The sequence below is a fragment of the Panulirus ornatus genome, chromosome 55 (assembly GCF_036320965.1).
Source record: "Panulirus ornatus isolate Po-2019 chromosome 55, ASM3632096v1, whole genome shotgun sequence".
In the NCBI taxonomy this organism is placed as follows: domain Eukaryota; kingdom Metazoa; phylum Arthropoda; class Malacostraca; order Decapoda; family Palinuridae; genus Panulirus; species Panulirus ornatus.
The window spans coordinates 24819424-24846077 of record NC_092278.1 but is presented as its reverse complement, the minus strand read 5'-3'; the positions used below and the strand labels follow the sequence as shown (position 1 = coordinate 24846077).

General features: G+C 45.9%; 1 protein-coding gene across 6 annotated transcripts in view; it reads right to left on the bottom strand.

Annotated features, from left to right (window-relative positions):
• Positions 1 to 26654, bottom strand: part of Lmpt (four and a half LIM domains protein limpet) — a 316740-nt gene that overhangs the window by 84148 nt on the left and 205938 nt on the right. For all 6 annotated transcript variants that reach the window (XM_071693229.1, XM_071693230.1, XM_071693232.1 and 3 more), the window contains 2 exons: positions 24717 to 24917; positions 16489 to 16663 (listed from right to left, as the gene is read on the bottom strand). In XM_071693229.1, coding sequence (XP_071549330.1) covers positions 16489 to 16663; positions 24717 to 24917 — 376 coding nt within the window. The remainder of the gene's footprint in view (positions 1 to 16488; positions 16664 to 24716; positions 24918 to 26654) is intronic.

Here is a 26654-nt window from a genome sequence, read left to right as displayed (position 1 = left end):
TTGCTTACGTTGTCCACGTGTTTGTTGTTTACATGATGTAGTAATACAGTAGGAGAGACACCCTCATTACGCGACCCCCACATCACGTGACCATCATGGCCGTCTCCACGACACCATCCGTGACCACCAAATTAGCACAGGTCTTGCACACGTTACGCTTAAGTAACGCGGTCACGCACACACCACACGCACGCACGCACACACTCGGTGGTTGGGATCTGGACGGATGTCCGTAGTCCGGTAACCGGCCCACCTACCTACCTCTCCGCTAAACCGGCTTTACCGGGTAACTCTACAGAAGTCAACAATATTCTTTAGTGTATATCTATCTATCTATCTATCTATCTATCTATCTATCTATATATATATATATATATATATATATATATATATATATATATATATATATAGTTTTTTCTGTTAATCTCTCTCCACTTATGATTTTCTATTTAAAATGGTCAGGCAATGCAATTCATCATTCAACTGTATGAATGTATACAAGTATAAGTGTCATGTATGAAAGTATACAAGTGTCATTCATGTCAGAATTTAGAGTTTGAAAACGTCAGTTTATCATGTGAGTACCAGTTGTGTGTGTGTGTGTGTGTGTGTGTGTGTGTGTGTGTGATGGTCAGTGATGACAACAATGTAGTGTAGGATGTAGCAGGACACACGTCGTGAGTCAGCGCCTCTGTAACTCCAGTTCATCTTCAACATCAGACTGATCATGATGGTGCTGGATGATGAGGTCATGTAGGATCATCATCATCATCATCATCACAGACGCGTTCTATTTTCACTAAGACGTTCACCTGACGTTCGAGGAACGCTCCAGCCCACAGGAGAGTTCACGTCCAGGAGCCACAGCGTTCAGTACCACAAACATACCATGATACAAGAAGCCATCACTGACGTACTGAACGTGACCATGAGTGAGGCGTTCACTCTGACAGTGACAATGAACGACGAGTGAGCTCAGGGCCACCAGCCCACCTCCCTCACACGCTCTCGTTCTCCAAGTTCAGTTTTGAGCGCGAGCAGTTCCCAGAGGACCTCCTCCAACCGCAAATACCAGAGGTTTTCACTTTCACTGGGCGACGCGTCGCGTGCAGGGCGTTGTCTCGGGGCGTTGAGAACGCCGGGCAAGTCGCCCAACCCGTCTGTCTGGAAGCGTGCAAACGCAGACCACCCGGCGTTCACACAACGAAGGTGAGTCCTCATGTGAACGTTCCACCACACCAGCACACCACTGTACCACCACCCGGCGTTCACACAACCAAGGTGAGTCCTCATGTGAACGTTCCACCACACCAGCACAACTGTGTACCACCTCATCATCATGTAAACATAAACATCTTTACCAACAAATCAATCCAACGTCCTCCTACGTTCACACGTCCTCCTACATTCAGACGCCCTCCTACGTTCACACGTCCTCCTACATTCACACGCCCTCCTACGTTCACACGTCCTCCTACATTCACACGCCCTCCTACGTTCACACGTCCTCCTACATTCACACGCCCTCCTACATTCACACGTCCTCCTACATTCACACGCCCTCCTACGTTCACACGTCCTCCTACATTCACACGCCCTCCTACATTCACACGTCCTCCTACATTCACACGCCCTCCTACGTTCACACGTCCTCCTACGTTCACACGCCCTTCAACGTTCACAGAGTTAATATTTCCTTCTTCCACAAACAAAATGGTAAAATAACAAAACATTTAAAAATATTCACGAAAAAAAAAACTACATACTTAAGTCATTATCCGAAGCATGTGAACCAAAACGTGGTTCGCTCGTCACCAAACCATCGGTTCGGTACGGTCTGAACCCCAGGGAATCGGACGCTAACCCTTAGGCGATCTCCAACCTCCCCCTCCCCCCCCACCATCCACCCCCCCTTCCCATGCTTCTATAGGCCCCCCCTCTCGCCCCCCCCCCCGGGGGGGGGGGGGGGGTCATGCACGCCGGAGACTACGACAATCGATACAGAGAATGACTCAACACTTGGCAGCCAGCCCGGCGACGCTCTGACCCAGCCCGAGGCTTGCAAGGCGAGGCCAGGCGACTGCAGTAGGCTGAGAGAGAGAGAGAGAGAGAGAGAGAGAGAGAGAGAGAGAGAGAGAGAGAGAGAGAGAGAGAGAGAGAGAGTACAACAGGACCAGCGTCATAATGACCACCTAGTCATTAATATTCTCAGCCAGTGTACAGTAGGAGACCCCCCCCCCCCCAGTCTGACTGTCTCACCTGACTCCATCGTAACCTTTGACCCCAGAGTGACCTCCATCTGCCACCTCACCACAGCCCGACACGACACTCTCTACTTTCTACTCTCATACCTTCCTGCATGTGTGTCCCTCCGTCCACACTCCTCTGAACTGGCTGGAGAGAGAGAGAGAGAGAGAGAGAGAGAGAGAGAGAGAGAGAGAGAGAGAGAGAGAGAGAGAGAGAGAGCCAGCCAGTCACCAAGTTGTTGTGACCACACCAATCAATACCTCACCAGCCACAAATGTTACACACTTCAACCCAACCTTCCCCTCTCCTACACACTCTCTACTGCCTCCCAACTCCTGCCCCATCATTATCAACTCCTGCCCCATCATCCCCAACTCCTGCCCCATCATCATCAACTCTTGCCCCATCATCATCAACTCCTGCCCCATCATTATCAACTCCTGCCCCATCATCATCAACTCTTGCCCCATCATCATCAACTCCTGCCCCATCATCATCAACTCCTGCCCCATCATCATCAACTCCTGCCCCATCATCCCCAACTCCTGCTCCATCATCCCCAACTCCTGCCCCATCATCCCCAACTCCTGCCCCATCATCCCTAACTCCTGCCCCATCATCATCAACTCCAGCCCCATCATCATCAACTCCTGCCCATCATCATCAACTCCTGCCCCATCATCATCAACTCCTGCCCCATCATCCCCAACTCCTGCCCCATCATTATCAACTCCTGCCCCATCATCATCAACTCCTGCCCCATCATCCCCAACTCCTGCCCCATCATCCCCAACTCCTGCCCCATCATCATCAACTCCAACCCCATCATCATCATCAACTCCAGCCCCATCATCATCAACTCCTGCCCCATCATCATCAACTCCTGCCCCATCATCATCAACTCCTGTCCCATCATCATCAACTCCTGCCCCATCATCCCCAACTCCTGCCCCATCATCCCCAACTCCTGCCCCATCATCATCAACTCCAACCCCATCATCATCATCAACTCATGCCCCATCATCATCAACTCCTGCCCCATCATCATCAACTCCTGCCCCATCATCATCAACTTCTGCCCCATCATCCCCAACTCATGCCCCATCATCATCAAAACATGGGACGTAACGTGACCCGGAAATAAACTTGCAATTCATGTTTGGAGGGAGCGGGTCGTGGGCTTGGCTTCCCTGTAGTGACCTAACCCAACCCTGCACAAGTAGCCAGTGTTGTGACCTCACCACACGACACACCGACCTACGTCATCAAGGCGGGTCATGTTCTGACCCGACCCCACGACACACCTCGCTAATCCTTATATTAAGGTGTGTGGTCAGCGGCGTCATGTTGTGTCCTTAAGACACGACAACTTACCAATCTTTCAAAGAGGACATGAAGTCACTGGAGGGGGGGGGGGGTATCGGGCTCTGCCTTGACCTCTGACCCCTCCCCTCACCCATCCAACCATCCTTGACCTCTGACCCCCCTCACCCATCCAACCATAAACAAATGCTTCATCTCTTATGTCCTGACCACAGGACACGAACCCTCTCTGGTGTAGTCTCTCATTATAACAAAACTGTTTACTCTTCACTTGGCCGACACCTTGTGCTGTCAGCTCACAACACAACACAACTGTTTTACTGTCAGTCCTGGTGGCTACCACGTCACGGGCAAGTGAATACCCTCATGTTCATCTCCTATACCATCTATGCTAACCTGCAACACTAAGAATCCTTCTCCTACACTAGGAATCCTTCTCCTACACTAGGAATCCTTCTCCTACACTAGGAATCCTTCTCCTACACTAGGAATCCTTCTCCTACACTAGGAATCCTTCTCCTACACTAGGAATCCTTCTCCTACACTAGGAATCCTTCTCCTACACTAGGAATCCTTCTCCTACACTAGGAATCCTTCTCCTACACTAGGAATCCTTCTCCTACACTAAGAATCCTTCTCCTACACTAGGAATCCTTCTCCTACACTAGGAGTCTCTTCTGTCTTTATAAGGCTCACACAGCGGTCAGGAAGCCGGCCACGTCCACTGGGCGGTACCACGCGACATTATTGTGTGTGTGTTGTAAATATGTACACAGAAGTAATCATGTAAGTATGTACATATAAGTAATGCTGTTGTAAGTATGTACATATAAGTAATGCTGTTGTAAGTATGTACACATAAGTAATGCTGTTGTAAGTATGTACACATAAGTAATGCTGTTGTAAGTATGTACACATAAGTAATGCTGTTGTAAGTATGTACACATAAGTAATGCTGTTGTAAGTATGTACACATAAGTAATGCTGTTGTAAGTATGTACACATAAGTAATGCTGTTGTAAGTATGTACACATAAGTAATGCTGTTGTAAGTATGTACACATAAGTAATGCTGTTGTAAGTATGTACACATAAGTAATGCTGTTGTAAGTATGTACACATAAGTAATGCTGTTGTAAGTATGTACACATAAGTAATGCTGTTGTAAGTATGTACACATAAGTAATGCTGTTGTAAGTATGTACACATAAGTAATGCTGTTGTAAGTATGTACACATAAGTAATGCTGTTGTAAGTATGTACACATAAGTAATGCTGTTGTAAGTATGTACACATAAGTAATGCTGTTGTAAGTATGTACACATAAGTAATGCTGTTGTAAGTATGTACACATAAGTAATGCTGTTGTAAGTATGTACACATAAGTAATGCTGTTGTAAGTATGTACACATAAGTAATGCTGTTGTAAGTATGTACACATAAGTAATGCTGTTGTAAGTATGTACACATAAGTAATGCTGTTGTAAGTATGTACACATAAGTAATGCTGTTGTAAGTATGTACACATAAGTAATGCTGTTGTAAGTATGTACACATAAGTAATGCTGTTGTAAGTATGTACACATAAGTAATGCTGTTGTAAGTATGTACACATAAGTAATGCTGTTGTAAGTATGTACACATAAGTAATGCTGTTGTAAGTATGTACACATAAGTAATGCTGTTGTAAGTATGTACACATAAGTAATGCTGTTGTAAGTATGTACACATAAGTAATGCTGTTGTAAGTATGTACACATAAGTAATGCTGTTGTAAGTATGTACACATAAGTAATGCTGTTGTAAGTATGTACACATAAGTAATGCTGTTGTAAGTATGTACACATAAGTAATGCTGTTGTAAGTATGTACACATAAGTAATGCTGTTGTATGTACACAGAAGTAATGCTGTTGTAAGTATGTACACATAAGTAATGCTGTTGTAAGTATGTACACATAAGTAATGCTGTTGTAAGTATGTACACATAAGTAATGCTGTTGTAAGTATGTACACATAAGTAATGCTGTTGTAAGTATGTACACATAAGTAATGCTGTTGTAAGTATGTACACATAAGTAATGCTGTTGTAAGTATGTACACATAAGTAATGCTGTTGTAAGTATGTACACATAAGTAATGCTGTTGTAAGTATGTACACATAAGTAATGCTGTTGTAAGTATGTACACATAAGTAATGCTGTTGTAAGTATGTACACATAAGTAATGCTGTTGTAAGTATGTACACATAAGTAATGCTGTTGTAAGTATGTACACATAAGTAATGCTGTTGTAAGTATGTACACAGAAGTAATCATGTTGCTGGCATCATTGTCAACATGACTTCCTTTCTTGCATCAGTTTTCTCTACGTATTCATGCGATCATCGCATCTATCTCGTCCGTTCATCATCTCGTTCGTGTAACTGTACGATCTCGTTCCTCACTGAGGCCAGTCATGACCAAGTGCCTCACAACACAGGTGGGTAGATCATCTCTGGTGTTGTTACTACCTCACACCAACACACGGGGCACCACCACCAGCTGGACCACTGTCTCGTCCCCACCGTACCATTCATAACGACCAGACAATAACACGCAAACATTCAGTGGTATCCAGGCAGTCTGGACGGCCACATTCAGTGGTATCCAGGCAGTCTGGACGGCCACATTCAGTGGTATCCAGGCAGTCTGGACGACAACATTCAGTGGTATCCAGGCAGTCTGGACGGCCACATTCAGTGGTATCCAGGCAGTCTGGACGGCCACATTCAGTGGTATCCAGGCAGTCTGGACGACAACATTCAGTGGTATCCAGGCAGTCTGGACGACCACATTCAGTGGTATCCAGGCAGTCTGGACGACAACATATAGTGGGGTTCGCTCAGGTTCCCCCACGTATGTACGTCGCATGTCGTACGAGGTTTGTATGTAATTTCCTGGTCCACACAGGACGATCCTCCTCATATTCCTACCAAGATCAATAACTGCGTAAAAACCCGGGGCCCCACAACCTATAACCCGGGGCTCCACAACCTATAACCCGGGGCCCCACAACCTATAACCCGGGCCCCCACAACCTATAACCCGGGGCCCCACAACCTATAACCCGGGGCTCCACAACCTATAAACCGGGGCCCCACAACCTATAATGACTCCCAACTACTACTCTTGAGTGTCCTTACAGGCACGTCAACGAAGGCTCGCATGTCTGTCTTCCCTGATGCTTAAAACACAACGTCAGGAAATATATAAACATGGCGTCATACGAACAAGTGTGAGGCGATGAATGAACCAGCTGGGTAATGGTGTCCATACAGTCACCACAGACAGCAACCAACCAACCACACACGATAACCTTCTCCTCCCACACCAGCAACCAGAGAGAGAGAGAGAGAGAGAGAGAGAGAGAGAGAGAGAGAGAGAGAGAGAGAGCGCACGAACCTACCTGGTAAATAATCATAACTTCGGTTGTTACAAGGAACATAAATTTACGGTCCAAACATCAAATATATAATCCATCATTCCACAACAGCGACGAAGAAGGTTCATACAAGTGGCATATATATATATATATATATATATATATATATATATATATATATATATATATATATATATATATATATATATATAAGTAATATCATAGGAAGGTATCTTAACACCATTACATCTTCGTCATCCAAACTACGGCAAGAATCATACAGGCAATCATGAATGAAGGTGTCATTATGACGATGAGTTGGACCTAACAATGAATGGTAGGATTGGCCAATCACTGTGTTGCTGGCACGACCCAGACCTACTGTGTTGCTGACACGACCCAGACGTACTGTGTTGCTGGCACGACCCAGACATACTGTGTTGCTGGCACGACCCAGACATACCGTGTTGCTGGCACGACCCAGACGTACTGTGTTGCTGGCAAGACCCAGACATACCGTGTTGCTGGCACGACCCAGACGTACTGTGTTGCTGGCACGACCCAGACATACTGTGTTGCTGGCACGACCCAGACATACTGTGTTGCTGGCACGACCCAGACATACTGTGTTGCTGGCACGACCCAGACATACTGTGTTGCTGGCACGGGAGGAAAGTACATCCCTCATGACATGCAAGAAGTACATCAGACCGCACGCTATATTTACATGATGACCAGAAACCATGCAATTACCAGGAAACGTTGACGAGAGAGAGAGAGAGAGAGAGAGAGAGAGAGAGAGAGAGAGAGAGAGAGAGAGAGAGAGAGAGAGAGAGAGAGAGAGCCCTGTTCTTCACCCACCTGGAGAACAAAATCCATGAAAGTCTCAAATCGTTACAGGGGAGGACAACGGAACGAAAATTTATGATATATTTGCTACTAAAAAGACGATGAATATTGAAAAACATATATATATATATATATATATATATATATATATATATATATATATATATATATATATATATATATAATGAGAAGAATGGCGTCAAGGTTGATACGGTGAAGATTACCAACGAGGAAGCAAGTGACATGAATGTGGGGACAATAACCTCGTGAGCACAGTCAACCCTGGCGACACACACACACACACACACATACACACACACACACACACACACACACACACACACACACACACACACACACACACACACACACACACACACACACACACACACAGACACGTCAAGTATTCAACAGGCAGGTGTCCCCACACCCCCTTCTCATCGATCTTCTGCTGTATAGAAAACGAGATCGATGAGCCTTCATTCAACAGTACCTCACGTCACACACTCACAAGATCCTCACAACTCACGTGTACAGTACACTGCAATAACGAGGAACAAAATATATATAACAAATAACGCAAACAATACAGTGATAATAACGTCAACGTTAACAATCAATGGAAATGGTACGATAACATAAATAAGGGAAAACATTCATTGATTTTGTTATAAATAACATTATAATAATACGACATAATAACGAATGATGACTCTCGGTGGAAACTAAAAAAATTCATGACAAAAACATAAACTAAACGTAGAAAACGGTATATCACGACGAATCAGAAGGGAATTACAGAAAACGAAAATCATTTTACCACCAACCTAAGCATACTGTGGCATGGATTGCCTCGGTATACACCATCACAAACCACCATACGATTCACTATAACAGTTAAATATAACATCATTTTCAGATGTATTTGAATATTCTTCGTACACTGGAATGCAAGTGATCAATTACTGGCGGCAATACTTATTTCCGTATTTCTTTACTATTAGTTAATAATACAAATATACTTTTATTTGGTCAATAAAGTTAAATGTTCAGTATATCATTCATGGCGTTTCTAGAACTTCTGCCAAATATCAATTGAAATCACTAGATGATTTTGTTTTACAGATTCCTATATACTTTCAGAAACACTTTATCTTTGTGTCAAACTTTATGTCAAACAAATTTCTGACAGTAAGAGGAAGTAGGTAGGGGCAGCATCGCCAACATCTAAACAGTTATTTTCTATAACTTTACCAGGTGTTATATACAACATCGTTACTGAGGAACTACAACACAACCATAGTCTTCATGTTCACAAACTTGATGATGATGGAAGACGTTAAGTTAGCATGAGGCTACATATGTGAGTCACTCACTATGTAGCAGGTTGCCTTGGCTCCACCTGCTCCGTAACTCGACCCTTCCAACCTATATAAAGACGTCGGTACATTGACTACCAGGCCACACACCAGTTCAACTTCCACAAGTGTTAATATTAAGCAACAGGAGCCATTAACTCGTCACTCAAGGGTCAAGTATTATAAATAAATATAATATTCTTCTCGAAGCGTCCAGAAGGAAGGCAGAAGCCACTATAACCTTCGCTCTCTGCCACACTAACAGATTTAGCTTCGTGCATCACTACTGTCTCAACTGGTTCAACCTCCTCCTCGGGATATCACCATAAATAGTTACTATATAACATTTGGTTAAATCACTGCATGGAATTGTAACCCCGTGGGTGCTGGCTGGTGGGAGGCGTGGCGTGGCGTGGCACGCGCCAGGTTTAGTCTCCACCCACACGTCGGCGTGGACTGAAGGGTGGTGCGCGCACACACCCTCATGTACCTCACAACCTTGACGCCAAACCTCTCACTAAAAACAACTAAATTAGTTACTCAAACCCTGGCTGAGGTTGAGTCTTCGTCCTGCTGAGACAACATGATAATTGATCAGATGTACAGATAATTACCATCATAAGACCGTTCATATAACGTGATAATAAAGTACCCAACCTGTAATGCTTTGATCAATAGCATTGTCACATCTTCCTGACCTGAAGCATATTTGTTTCCTTAACTAAACACTTCATATTTCCACGTGCACATCCTGAGGTGAGGAGGTGTGAGGAGGTGTGAGGGGAGGTGTGAGGAGGTGTGAGGAGGTGTGAGGTTGTTGGAGGAGGTGTGAGGTTGTGTGAGGAGGTGTGAGGTTGTGTGAGGAGGTGTGAGGAGGTGTGAGGAGGTGTGAGGGGAGAGATGTATGCATCATCGCCCCGTCGACCGCCCAGCTCAGCGTAGTACACGACTCTGTTTTTACACTGTGACAGCTGCTCCCATGTGGACCCTCCATACTGCTGTACCCAGACGGCTCCTTCCTGGCTACACTCGTACCCTACACACAACACCACCACTACTACCACCACTACTACCACCACTACCACTACACCACCACTACTACCACCACTACTACCACCACTACCACTACACCACCACTACTACCACCACTACTACAACCACTACCACTACACCACCACTACTACCACCACTACCACTACACCACCACTACTACACCACCACTACTACACCACCACTACTACCACCACCACCACCACCACTAATAATAATAATACGACTACTAACCTAATTTTTCTTGCAAAATGATTAATATCGCTCATGGCCTCGGTAATGAGCAACGTAATTAACTCGTATATCAAACCTGTTCTATATTAGATGCAGGTCAAGTGTTAGGAAGGTCACACCTTCATAGTGTACATGGGTCATCCTCCAGGGGGTCTGCTGAGCCCCACCCCCTCACCTGCCACGCCTGCTAGTATGGTGGGCGTGGTGGGCGTGGTGCAACATATGGTACCATAATGGAAGGTGTTGTTGCACCACCACTATGGCACAACATACATAATGGTGGGGTCTGGCAAGACGGTGCAATGTACGCCACCATGAGGCTGGCCTCTGGGAGGCATGGCACCATGATGGGGCAGGGAAGGGCGTGGCAACCTGATGAGGGCGTGTGTGTGTGCGGGGGTGAGGGGTTGGGGTGGGAGCAGTATGCTGGAGAAGCCGGCACCAGGCCAGAGTGTGGCACACCGCCAGCCCACCACTGGAGGCCTGGCTGGAGGCTCACACACTATATATACCCAGGATTAAGACTATGCCACCTGCTGACGGCCACTGAGCCACCTGCTGACGGCTACTGAGCCACCTGCTGACGACTACTGAGCCACCTGCTGACGACCGCTGAGTCACCTGCTGACACCCACCAGTGAACATACACATGGCCACACACACACACACACACACACACACACACACAGGCTACGAGGGGAACATCTCAGACCGCCCCCCCCCCCCCCAGCTGGGGGTCCCCTTGCTGGGTCAGGATATGTGCAACACAGTAGAGGTGTCTATCATTGCGTCATCTGGGATTAATATCATCCTCGTGTTATTAATTGTTTTAATTGTTCGTGTAGTTGTTGTGTCTATGTTCGTGTAGTTGTGTCCAAGTTTCATATTTCTCGCGTCAGTAAACTGAAACATGGTTCTTCCCTCCCGGCTGGCCTACCGTACACAATATGTTTCCTGACATATGTGTGTTCGTTATGTTCTACGAGTTCGTTATTTTCATGATGATGATGTTCTTCAAGACTCGAAGATGTGTACCTTCCCTCTTCACAACTCTCAGGTGTAACACATGTTCATCGTCAGTGTGATGCCATGCGCAGCTCTCTACATGTCTCTCCTTCATCTTGTTCGTCCGTACAGTGGGTTCAGTTCTGCTTGTCAACATGTCCCATACAATCACACACCTAACCCAACCTAACCTAACCTCACTAACCTCTTAGTTATAATTGTCCCTCACGTTAATATTTCATGTGATCAACCCAACCTACAACCCGATCATGGGTTCACTACCTTCCATATATGACACCTAAATCAAAACAACTAATGAGAAGATCAAGTTTATGTTTTCTTTATGTGAGCAGTTGTGTGAGTGTTGGAGGCTGGTGGTGGGCTGGCATGACGAGGCACAACGCACATGTCTCTGTCTTCCCCCTGACGTCCACGTCTCCCTTATGTTGGGTGTGCACAAGGAAGGATCCGGCAGGTTTTCCAGCAGCTTCCAGGACTGCAGTGTTTCCCAGCGTTGCCCGGAGCGTGGGTTCCCCTGGCCTGGCTACCTACCCTTCCCCGGCTACCTCATCCTACCCACGTCTCCTCCCCGGCTACCTCATCCTACCCACGTCTCCTCCTGTGGTCGTTATGTCTTGATCACGTCTTCCGTGTCTTCATTATGAGGTCGTTACCTATTGTTTCTACTTACCAAGAGGTCTGACCCTTGACCTGTCCTTCCTAACCTACCACGAGAGCTATGGCGTCCTAACCTTTGACCTATCATACCCCTGACCTAACACTGGAGCAACTGGGTCCTGATCTTTGACCTTCTCTGAGGCCACAATCAATATGACTTGCCAGGGGTAGTGTGACCTTGGTAGACGGGGGGAGGGAGAGGAGGAGGCTATAAATACACGAGCCAGACAGACCCAGACAGACACATACAGACATAAACAAAAAGTCTGTTATATAAATAAACAGTTTGTGGTCGGCCATCAAGCAGCGTCAAGGATAAGCAAGCCTTACAATACAGGGGTGGGGGAGGGGGGGGTGGGGGTTGCCAGAGGTAACTAAACCTTACAATTACAGCGAGAATCATACGAGTCTGGAGTTGACAACACATCACTTTCTGTGGTGTGAACTCTACACTGGATATACTGAATGTTTGTAGTTATCTTCGTCAAGACAGTAGAGATGAACGAGGAAGAATAAGCCACGTATAGACTGCATATATGAACATGTGACAATCTCACATGATGTACAGATGTGAAGTCTCATACATCAAACAATATGAGATTATGAGAATATACACATGTGAGAGTAGTCGTATGTAAGACATTCACATAAATGTATCACATAAGAAATGTTAACTTGATCGAGGACTTAGTTATACACATCTTATACACAGATATCCAAATCTTCATCAATGAATAAAATCAAGACAACTACAAATTCTTATTTCTATACTTCTCAAAACCATATTTTCATAATTACGAGGAAGACCACATACTGAGCGAGAACCATTCTCTAGTTAAGATCAGTCAAACAAGTGGTTAATATGTAGGTGATTCCCTGGATTCCCGAGCTTGTTGAAGAGCTAACAAGCAAGTCTGACCATGTGGTCTGTGCTCGCACATCAGCCAGTAACTTTATCCCTTCAAGATGGTCTGGTCTGGTCTGGTGTCTTCCTCATCCAAGATCAGACATAAACAAACATCAAAGTAACACTGGGATGCCGTTTTCTGTAAGCCTACAATCATGGCCATAATACCACAGTGACTGGTGCAACAGAAGGGTCAAGTGTTAGTGTAACTACAGACCACAGCGGGCCGGCCGGCCGGGACCACACACACAAGGTCTACGGCGGGTGTTTATCTCGTGACGTCACTGAGGTGCCAGATCTCACCAGCAGGAATGATAACTGAACATGGAAGACGGGAGGACACTACAGGGAATATGACGGAGGATTTGGGTGTCCGGCCGTTATCAAGAACTGAGGGGAGAAAACCTACGTAGATAAGTAAGTCTAGGGAATTAGTGAGAAGAAAACGCGAACTATGAACCGGGATAATCTGAAGGACGGCAAGGAAAATGGAGCGAGTTTCAGGGGAAACTGCCATCTATTTCTGGAGGGGAGACGAGGAGGAGGAGGAGGAGGAGGAGGAGGTGGTGGAGGAGGCTGTGATACGGTGAGCAAGGCACGGTGGCGGGGGTCAGGCCCACGGATACACCAACAGCCAAGACCCGAAATGTGTATTAAAAGCCCGTGGAAAATCACCTCTATTAGCTTTCTGTAAATATCCTATGTTTAATGAGACGTAATTCCATGAGAGAGAGAGAGAGAGAGAGAGAGAGAGAGAGAGAGAGAGAGAGAGAGAGAGAGAGAGAGAGAGAGAGAGAGAGAGAGCACTAACTGCAGGCGCCACACAGAAGATGAGGGTGTACATAGTGCTATCATCATCCTCAACACCTGAAGAGAGAGTTAAGGTTCTTCGTCTGGTGGGCCTAGCTTGAGGTTGACGCCCTTAACGACCCCGGCCAGCAGTTGATAGGTCTACAACCCAAACAACCATCCACAGTGGTAGTTCACAGGACCATTCCATGAGGTGAGGTAGGCAGTAAGGTCGGTTATAGCAGAGGTTAAGGCACACAAACCCACCCTGGGTGCTTGACTAACCCCTATATATACCCGACCGGCCTTCAGGCCAGGCTGGGCAGGTTATTGTTCCTCAGCCACCCTCCACACCTGCACCCGCTGCCAGATCTATAATAATGACGCTAAAATTATCTCACAGCTTCGGTATTTTCGCTTTTTGTTCCTTCCCCAGGCAAGGCTGGAGGCTGCCTGCCAGGGGTATGACCGGCCTCTTGGATCATATCTCTCTGCCAAGCTTAATTTTTGTTCTTATTATATTGCTTGTTCTTCAAAGACGCCAGTTGCCAGAGGCTTGACGATGTTCAACAATAGCTCTGAGCTTTTATTTTCCCTTCCAACAAAACAAGCCATTATTTTTGTCTACAGTTTCAGTAACTCGCCAAATACTTTGACGGAATTTTAAACCATGTGATTATTTTTGATTTTGTTAAAGAGCGGAGGTTTACGTGCCGGGAGGCACGGCTGGCGGACGTACGATGATGTCTCCCCCGTCATGTTCATCCACCTTATGGTCTAATGACATGAACAAACCTCTAACGTAACCTCTCTCGACCCCTGACTCCCAGAGTAGTGACCCCGTGACCTGACCTTTACCAGGCAGATCATGGAGACCACCAAGAGTGTCGTACAGTCGTGAGTGCAGCGAGCGTTGCTTTGCTTTGATAACATCAGAATTATGAGCTCAGCACACACATCCCGGCCATGGCGTCATGCGCCTGCCCACGTCCCCACATGCTGCATTTGCATGAACTTCACATTTCAAAACATCGTAGGTCACACAGGAGCTGCCAGCATCATGATGATCTTCAGTAAAAACCTGACTCTCACATGGTTTTTTCCCTTTTAACTAATAACACATCTTGGCAATTCATGCACTTGCAAAAGGCCGACGGAGACTGAATCATGTTCTTCAGTGATCTCACAGACTGGGAATCTTAATTTTGGTTAACTAGATTATCGTACGCATCTGCTGCCAAACGTACAATAACTGTAAGAACAAGTTCCCGGGACATTTGTGATGGTCGTAAGTGTTACGTTATCAGTCGTCGCACACGACAGCGGCAGCCACCATCACACCACAATCAGAGCTCACGAATTTCCTCATCCTTCACGTTGACGGAGGCACACGACGCCACCTACACTCCTCATGTTTCTCTAATGTTCTATAATGTTTAATAATCAAATAATAATCTAATTCAACTTTATCATCAGACGAAGATCATCCATGTTCAGATAACTGGTAACACTGCATCATCCTGGTAACACTGTATCATCCTGGATAACTGGTAACACTGTATCATCCTGGATAATGACACTAACTAGCTATGTAAGGCTTCTCGTGTGTATGATTGGCCAGACTAGTATGAGTAAACCAAAAATATTCAAATCATCATCTCTAATGGGCTATTATGGTTCAGTAATTATCATCTCTAATTGGCTATTATGGTTCATTAATTATCATCTCTAACTGGCTATCATGGTTCATTAATTATCATCTCTAACTGGCTATCATGGTTCATTAATACAGTGTTGATTACGATGTGAATTCCTGGGTCGCCAGGGTAATGGCGAATCTCCTTGTAACGTTTCATTCTTCATCCAAACATGATTATCATTACTTAATTTCCCTACCATCTAAATAGTCCTCTCTCTCTCTCTCTCTCTCTCTCTCTCTCTCTCTCTCTCTCTCTCTCTCTCTCTCTAACCTTCGTTACACACACTGGTCAACTTTCATGGTGGCCTGCAACTGGCGCCACTTTATGACAAATGTTCTTTTTCTTAAAGTTTTATTTCAAATTTTCAGAACATGACCCGCGGAGGGTCACGTGAGGTGTGCATCACCTACAACTCCTGGGTTATGGTAGTAACGTGTCAACAGACAGACAATAACACCAACAACCTACAACATTGCATGATCTATTCTCATAATGAATGAGAAAATACATCATAAACACGAAAACCTTAATAACATATATGAACTGGAGGAGGAGACATTCTGGGTCAACATAATGCCAAGAAACTAAAGTTCATCCTGAGCCAGGATCTGTGTACTAAACCCACCTTAAGCATCAAATTCTACAGACGACAAAGAATAATATCTACTAAAATATTGCGACCTAAATTTCCACGAAACAATACCCAGAGAAATAACTCATCCTCACAGAAACACACGCGTGACGTTGTACAAACCATACCAGTTTGAATCACCCTTACCTGCTAGCGTAGTTAGCTCTCAAAATTTCCATCAGCAACTCCATCGATGTGACAAATTCAACATAACTCCCACTACCGTGAGATCTAGTTCAGTTCTCCCTACATGATATCAAAGTCATAGAGAAAACGGGTTTACAGGGGTAACTCACCTGCCCGGAAGATCTCGCCGCAGCCATCGCAGCGGGTGGCAAACTGCGCGTCGTAACACGGCCCACAGAAGATCTTGTCCATCTTGGAGCCGAATTGTTTGTCTACCAACGAGACCTGACACTTGTTGCATAAGAAGCATTTCTCGTGCCAGTGCTTGTCTTTGTACGACAGATCCTGCAGGACACAAAGACAAGGATCAGAGCAGGAGACACGGTGACACACTGACGTGTATGTCCCTGGATGACAGATCCCACTGCTGGGATGGATCAACATGACAATGACGATTATGAAAGAAACGAAAAAAGAAGGAAAAATCAGCAATAAAGGAAGAGAGATAGATAGATATAGATAGATAGATAGATAGATAGATAGATAGATAGATAGAGAGAGAGAGAGAGAGAGAGAGAGAGAGAGAGAGAGAGAGAGAGAGAGAGAGAGAGAGATGACAAGAATTATGAGCAATGAGAGCAAGACACCAAGATGAGCCACGAAACAGGAATAACTAAACAGTAAAGCATCAGTAAAACACATTACAGTATAAACAGTAACGGATAAATACGTCAGTAAAACACATTACATTGTAATCAGTAACGGATAAATAAGTCCGCTAGCAAAACATATCACAGTATAATCAATAACGGATAAATAAGTCAGTAAAACAAGGAAAACAAGTAATGAATCAGTAAGTGCAATTACAACTATCAATATTCTATGCAGCTTGAAATTTATGAACCCATCTCGTCTTTATACTAGTTACCCCAACAAATCATGTCCTTCACGACCATACAAAATTTAGTCATTATTTCTTATCATTACAAAATACAATAAACCATACCAGAAGAAGTGAAAAACATGAATTTCACACAACAATTTTTCTTACAAAATATACAGTGAAGTTAAGTTACGACTCTGATTTATTGGTGTCTTTTCGTTTATTTCCGTTTTCTTTGGAGCGGCTGGAGTGAGAAAACGAGTACCTCTTAAGGTATAACTACACCTTTGTATTTCTCTAATGTAATTCTGTCGATGTTCTTCTTACGGTATATTCCATGAACAGTGCAGGTTCATTGCATGCTTAAAGTTTTGCAATTATGTCTACCATCCGTAAAAATAAATCTGCACTTTTCTATACATTTCCAATAATTCATATATTAAATATAACTTATTTTTCATAAATTGCCGATACTTGATGATCGATCATCATCTGTTTCGTCGTCTTCAGCAGGCAGTAGAGTTGGTCATGTGACGTAATGTTCTATAAAAACCTCAACAACCATAAACCACCACTTGCATCTTAACCACACACGAGTGGTAAGTAATCCCACACATCCCATACTCCCTCTGACCCAACGGTGCCCACACTATTGCCATCCCGGTCGTCACTCCTATACTGAGAGGTGAGTCAGTGTTACCAGAGCAGAGCGAGACTACCGGATGGACCAAGTGATAACATGACAGGTTCGCAGCATCAGGGTCATGGCATCACTGCTCACGTGACTACAGTTGCCGCCAGTGGAAGAAACCAACCGGACGACCCACTTCATCTTTATCTTTCATAACTTTGTTATCCTTTATCATTATCAATGATCATATACAATGGTATTTCAATTTACAATATTATCTCTGTATCATTGTTCAATAATCAAAACTTCCTTTATCACGAGCATTTCCTCTTAATTGCTCGCTTTCTTATTATTTTCCGTTTGTCTCTTAATCAACTGCGTTTCCTGTCTAGACTCACACATCTCACCCCCCTCCCTCCCCCCCCCCCACCCTACCACAAACAAACACGAAGAGCCGGGGAGAGAGAGGCGGCTGAACACACACACACACACACACACACATGACCCCATCTGAGCCAGACAGGTGTGCAGGCGAGGTGAAAGTACTGGAATCCACATCATTGCTTTTCCCTCCACACACCTGTCATATCTTCCCTCCACACACCTGTCATATCATCCCTCCACACACATGTCATATCTTCCCTCCACACACCTGTCATATCTTCCCTCCACACACCTGTCATATCCTCCACACCTGACCTTACGTCACCACATGTGACTAACGAAGGACAGAAATAAATGATGAACAAGAAAATAGTAAGATATAAATACGACAATACTATAATACCGCACAGGCACAAGACAGTGCTACACCTCACTCACACATGTACACGATAATAGTCCTTGTGACATCGATGGCCTTATATCACTACCTTCCCTCACACTGACTCAACGCTTCATGCACGAATAATTATGATAATAATAATGATAATAATCATGATAATATATTTACTATCAATATTGAACTCTGGTTTGAGCATAAGGTTTGGTCAGGTTGGACCGGAGCTGACACTGGCAGAGGTACTACCAGGCGTGCTGGTCAGGTCAGGTGAGACGATTCAATTGGTCTGGTCTCAGGTCACATCAGGTGACCTGAACATTATCTCTTTAGTACATGAGACAAAACAGGAAAGCTAACACGTGAAGTCTTAATGACAGTTGGAGAGAGAGGTCAGAGGTCGAGTCAAACGAGGTCAAAATCAATTGACACGAAGGTAAACGGGGTCACACACCACGAATGCATGGGAGACGCACAAGGCTAAAATCACACCCTGCCAGGTCACGTGATGCATTACAGCAACGCCTGGCAACTCAGCTGGTTCTGCTACACACATTTACCTTCACTATTTTTACAGCTTGGCACAAGACCCCACCACAGGATCACCGGGATCAACTGTACAACAACTTCCTCCCACAGTACGACGACCTACTCCCTCCTTCATGATGGCCAGGTACGATAACTTCGTATTTTGTGTGGCATGACGCAGGAGGAAGGCGGAGTACGATAATCTCGAGCTGAGACATGGCTCAGTCATACATATGAGAGTTTCCATGTCTCAGGTGTAGTTTATCAGGCCGGTCAGGTTATGATAACACGGTAGTTAGAAGCCGCGGTGAAAACAAAGTTATCACAGGATAAAACATGTAAATGACCTGAGTAATAAGTAATCAATTATACGAACATGTTCAGTGGAATGTTGAAGTGACATCAAATGTTGTGACAACCGTTCACTTGATACTGTTCAGTACAAGTTAATACTAAATATTATAAGTGTTAATAGTTCTTTCTTCGAGACACAATGAATAATTTCTGACAGAACAATGAAGAACTACACGCGAGTAGTACAACACTTGGTCAGTCAGTCCTGCTGTGGTTGTGTGACGGTAAACCATCTCCCGCCACACAACACTTCCACAACCTGACTACAACACTGTTACCACACAACACTTCCACAACCTGACTACAACACTGTTACCACACAACACTTCCACAACCTGACTACAACACTGTTACCACACAACACTTCCTCAACCTGACTACAACACTGTTACCACACAACACTTCCACAACCTGACTACAACACTGTTACCACACAACACTTCCACAACCTGACTACAACACTGTTACCACACAACACTTCCACAACCTGACTACAACACTGTTACCACACAACACTTCCACAACCTGACTACAACACTGTTACCACACAACACTTCCACAACCTGACTACAACACTGTTACCACACAACACTTCCACAACCTGACTACAACACTGTTACCACACAACACTTCCACAACCTGACTACAACACTGTTACCACACAACACTTCCACAACCTGACTACAACACTGTTACCACACAACACTTCCACAACCTGACTACAACACTGTTACCACACAACACTTCCACAACCTGACTACAACACTATTACCACACAACACTTCCACAACCTGACTACAACACTGTTACCACACAACACTTCCACAACCTGACTACAACACTGTTACCACACAACACTTCCACAACCTGACTACAACAGTTACCACACAACACTTCCACAACCTGACTACAACACTGTTACCACACAACACTTCCACAACCTGACTACAACACTGTTACCACGTAACACTTCCTCTTCCAAATTATTGTAACCAAGATGATTTTATAACTTGAGGTTGTGATTACCGTACATGTGGCACCCATGAGGCTCGCCATGTGGTTACACACTTGAGTAGTGATGCTACACATGGCTGCCTCACACACACATGACGTGTGATGTGTGAAATCTGACCAACCCGCTGACGCCTTCTCTCATATCTCTGTTTTGATTGGCTGCTTAAGTGTGGAAAACATCAGGTTGGATAGCGGCAGAAATCATGATGGTTACACATGGTTACGTGTTGACCATCAACTACCCATCACTACTAAGGCACATTACTACATACATACATTCATACATACATACAAGTAGTGTATATGTTCTACGCTGGTTACACCAGGTGTGCACAGTGTACCAGTGGGCAACACTCACACTCGTGACCAATCAGTCATCCACAACAGACAACAACACTACATCCGTCTTTGGTTTACACTGGTGTTTCATGTGGCTATATCTTGCTAGATACCATACCACACAGTGCCTGCTGTACAGCACTTTCTTCACCCATCCTTCCCTACAACCACCCCAGGTCAGCTGACCCCCCCCAAGCTAGGTCCACACACGTCGGTCCTCCACCATGCTACATCCACCCAGGCAGGAGGTCACGTCACACACGCTCGGGTATAATGGTACATGACCTACCCTAACCTCCCACCTCCCCCCGTCACCCACCTGTCTATCGTCTCTGTGTATCTGCCTGTCTATCGTCTCTGTGTATCTATCTCTCGCCCTCTCCCCCCCCTTCCCTCCTCCCACCCCAATGTCGTGACTCTCTCCCCCCCTAGTGACCTCTGACCCCTCTTGTGACGGAGCAGTGACCTCGCTCCACTGACCTGCTGAAGGGAATCATTCAGAGAGTAACGTCCTCCCTCACGCCTGCCTGCCTGCCTGCCTGCCTGCCTGCCTGGCTGGCTGGCTACTCTCACACCTGCTGGAGGGAGGGAGGGAGGGAGGGAGGGAGGGAGGGAGGGAGGGAGGAAGGGAGGGAGGGAGGGAGGAGCTGCTAACCACAATGCGGTCATCAGACACGTGACAACCATGCCACCACCATCAAGTTGGCAACCCTCAGTGACAGGTGACACCCCAGACTCCTGTCACGGGGTCATCCACCTCCGTCCCCGCGTCCCGGGACCTACCACCTCCGTCCCCGCGTCCCGGGGTCATCCACCTCCGTCCCCGCGTCCCGGGACCGTCCACCTCCGCCCCCGCGTCCCGGGACCGTCCACCTCCGCCCCCGCGTCCCGGGACCGTCCACCTCCGTCCCCGCGTCCCGGGACCGTCCACCTCCGTCCCCGCGTCCCGGGACCGTCCACCTCCGTCCCCGCGTCCCGGGACCGTCCACCTCCGTCCCCGCGTCCCGGGACCGTCCACCTCCGTCCCCGCGTCCCGGGACCGTCCACCTCCGCCCCCGCGTCCCGGGACCGTCCACCTCCGTCCCCGCGTGTCCCAGTGTCCCGGCCGTCCACTCTCCCTCCAGCAGACGACCGTCCAACACAGACAGTACAAGTCACTGCTCAGCAGGAGGTCACAGGTCAAGATGGGGTCAACAAGGAACCCGGTGACTCAAGCGGGTCACGACCCAGCTACACCACCAGCTGTCCACCCTCCCCGCACCAGCTGTCCACCCTCCCCACACCAGCAGGTTACCCACACCATTAGCTCTCAACCATGGTCAAGTGTCGTGCTGGACCAGAATTTCAACACTTGTCGTCTGTAGATTCTGTCTTGTCTTGTGGCGCACACACACACACACACACACACACACACACACACGTGAAGCAGACCCCCTCCTCTCATCTTCTATACCCTCCCTCCTGGCCTTACAGTTGGTGACGTACAACCGGAGTGGATAAAAACAGGATGACTAATGCAGAAGGGAAGAGGACCCGAAAGAAACTTTGCACCCCTGATAAAATTCTTCTCAGGGGCCCTGAATATATAATATATATATATATATATATATATATATATATATATATATATATATATATATATATATATATATATATATATGATAGGTCAGGCGGAAAACAACAGTGGTACATATAATCTCGCGGGAAAAACAAATAACTTAAAATTGTGGCGGGAAAAAGACGAACAATCTATTTCTGGCGGGAAACATTTCCGTGTTGTTGTTGTTGTTGTTGTTGTTGCCGGGGACACATCTTCCTACCTCCACATCAACCCCCCCCCCCCCCAAACCACCCATGCCAATCGTCGTATCCTCCGCCAACAGGACGGGCTGGCTGGTTGGCTGGCTGGCTGGCCGTTAAGACATGTGTTAAATAACCATTTTAAGTCGACGTAGCTTTGGTTTACTGGTGGCGAGTCCGCGCGCGCCATCTTGGCAGACCAATGAGGAAGTGGCACAGACACACGACTCAGGGGGGCGGGGGGCCGACGGAAGAACATGATAAACGAAGGAGACGTGTGCGGCATGAACACATGAACAAACGTGTACATGATGAACACGTGATGAACCAACGTGTACATGATGAACACGTGATGAACCAACGTGTACATGATGAACACGTGATGAACCAACGTGTACATGATGAACACGTGATGAACCAACGTGTACATGATGAACACGTGATGAACCAACGTGTACATGATGAACACGTGATGAACCAACGTGTACATTATGAACACGTGTTGACACAAACACAGGCGTGTCCCTGGTGAATGATGAGGCAAACCCACGACTCCCACACCACATGTAAACATACAACATAAAGGTAGAGCAATCCATGCTACGTCTCATTATGATCCAGACACGCCTGCTGGATGACTCTGTGTCATTATGATCCAGCCACGCCTGCTGGATGACTCTGTGTCATTATGATCCAGCCACGCCTGCTGGATGACTCTGTATCATCATGATCCACACACGCCTGCTGGATGACTCTGTGTCATTATGATCCACACACGCCTGCTGGATGACTCTGTATCATCATGATCCACACACGGCTGCTGGATGACTCTGTGTCATTATGATCCACACACGCCTGCTGGATGACTCTGTGTCATTATGATCCAGACACGCCTGCTGGATGACTGTATTGCCTGCACGTCCAGGAGAAGGTACTGGAACTTTCTCATGATCACATGAAGCAGAGGTTATTCATCCTTATAGGAAACTGTACATTTGGTACCAGCTGTGCTTGGTCTGGTGTGTTATCATAACCCGAGCTGTGTTTACCATATCTTTTCTTATCTTTCTGTTCTGCTGTGTGGGCGCGCGCGCAGCCAGGCCTCTCACCTTCACACTGCTGATCATAATAAGTTGAACTTAACGTCAACTACCAAGTTCCTCGGAACATCCATATGGCTGGCTACCAAAGTCTGCTCTACTTTCACCATTTCCCGTTTTCTTTCCTCCAGTCGGCGTGTGTGCTACACATCTGTCTTACTTCGTCATCAGACGACATATTCACCCATAATGTAACGTCTTAAGTCAAGTTCTGTGTTGCAGACACACAGGTGCGTGTGCTTGCTTCATTTATTCCCTGCTTTATTAACTGTATTATTTATCAGTTATCACAGAGCATGATGACGTGAGCAACCCTGACATTAAAGAAAACCTTGCAGGCAACTGTTGTTCACAGAGAACGGTCTCTCCCAGGACCACACGAACGATGACTCAAGTAAAACATTCTCAGGCAAAAGTCCTTCACTTTCTGCTTGCCAGAAGTAATTCTTCAAAGATAAATGATATCTGTATGAGAACTGTACAGTTGCGCGGGGTTCGAACCGTGGGTGTTGTACCATACTTCTCGCTACACCACACGACATACTGCCCCGCCCTCTGGGTCAGCTGGATCATGAACAGTGAGGAAAATCTATATTGCTTTCTGGACTTATATTTGACTTGAGTGTTTTACGACTTTACAGACACAGAAATGGAAATGTAAACTACGAGGGAGTTTACAAGACGAACAGCCCTCTCTCTCTCTCTCTCTCTCTCTCTCTCTCTCTCTCTCTCTCTCTCTCTCTCTCACCTTCACCAAGCCAGTTTAACCTGTCACCCTCCACGTCACCCGTACCTCACCCTACACGACATACATACACACCGGCCGGCAACTTGACCAAAGTGGTACGACACAGACATGGACGGCCTTTTTTGACCTGACCCTTGAGGGGTCACGTACAGAGAAGGTCGGTCCATCATACGTGCAGCTCGTGTCGTCGCGTTACGAGCAAGAGGTGCGCCGCAGGACTGACCTTGGAGTCAATGCCGATGACGGTGCTACAATCCTCGCAGGAGTTGGCGAAGACGGCCTCGTAACACTTGATGCAGTACGGATGGTCATCCTTCAGCACGTAACGCTGGCCTGTCAGGGTCTCGTCACACTGCCAGCAGCAGAAGTGGCCAGAGTGCCAATCCTTGGACATGGCTTTCGTGTATTCCCCACTGAAAATGAGCTGTGGGACGAGAGAAAGAAAACGTGATTAGACCGTTGTTAACATGAACGTGAGTTGTGTGGGGAGGGAACGTGGGCACGATGTTAACTTTATGTTAAAAATGAAGATGTGTGCAGGAGAAGAACAGGTTACATTGTGCCGTGTGTTAATCATATGTTCAAAATGATTTATCTAAGAAATCACTCAGCTATCTTGGTTCTTCTGTTATTGTCCAGTTACAAATGTTCTCTATAACAATGATAACCTTGTTCCACTCCTCATATTGTTAACTTCATGTAAAACGACCTGGGAAGGGGGAGGGGGGATGTGTTAAATAATTCCTTTTATCAATATCATGTTAAAATTGATCTGTGTAGGTAGAGACAATATTATTTAACCATATTCCTCCGACAATTTCTACCTAAAACCTTACAGTAAGGGAAACTTACAGGAAGACATCATATGCTGTTAATGCCTTCATGTTAAATTCTGTATGTGTGAGAGACATGATGATGATGATGATGATGATGATGTGCTGGGGCGCACAGGAGGAAGAACATGGGGGTCGCGTCCAATGTTGGCCCCGGACCCCGCTCCTGCCCCACCCCCACCCTCCCCCCAACACCTGAAAATAAACTACATATTCAGCTTCCTTCTGTATAGCTGATTCCACTGTGGAGGAGGAGGTGTGTGTGTGCGTGGAGGATGGGAGGCGGGAGGACATGCTGCACCAACTTTCCTCTTCTTTAAACCATAATGGAAAACACAACAAACCAATTCGTAATATAGACATCTCCATAAATCACATCAACCAATAAAATCCGTCGCATGATAGAAATCAGAATGCTACATTTTCCTCGATTCTTAAACATTAAAAGAACATCAAGCCAGGAAAGAAAACGGCTTTACAGCTTTCTAATTTAATCCCACGATATAAGCAATGAGAGAAAACGGGAATTCAATCTTCCCACTTCTTAATCAAGAAAGAAAAAGAGGAGTGGGGAAGGAGTGCATATGTAACTGTATCCCTTACATTAGAATTACCAGTGCAAACAGGGCCAAGCAAACAGGGCCAAGCAAACAGGGCCAAGGTACACAAAACTTAGGATGTTTGCTTCTATAAATTCTCAACAGACAACAATAAACAATGTGAAGTGGAGAACACAAGTGATTCATGCGGAGGAGCAAGGCAAGGCGAGGCAAGGCAAGGCGAGGCGAGGCAAGGCGAGGCAAGGCGAGGCAAGGCAAGGGCGAGAAGAGAAGAGAAGAGCGTCTCTTGTCTTTCACCTCTTCCAGATACATGGAGAGAGAGAGAGAGAGAGAGAGAGAGAGAGAGAGAGAGAGAGAGAGAGAGAGAGAGAGAGAGAGAGAGAGAGAGAGAGAGAATATATATAAGTGGAATACTGTGGACCAAAAAGTTGGGTTATGGTAAAAACTATGATAAAGAAAACGGAAAGTTCAGTGTTAGCCGTGAGATACAGAAAACGGGACGGAGTGGCGAATATTCTCCTTTTTTTCAACCATTTAAGTAAGGAAACTGTCCAACATTAAATGCTCGAGAGTATTTTTGAAAAACGGGCGAGAAAATCTGAAAGTGTAAGAAAAATACCATAAAAATGGCGAAGTATATTGAGCCAGTGAACATTTTGAAACTATCAACATAAGTTTCATACTTATGTGTGGGTCAACACCTGCAGCTTCTGATAAATACACAGAATAACGGCGTTCACAACCGGGTCTCAAAGACAGAGAGCACAA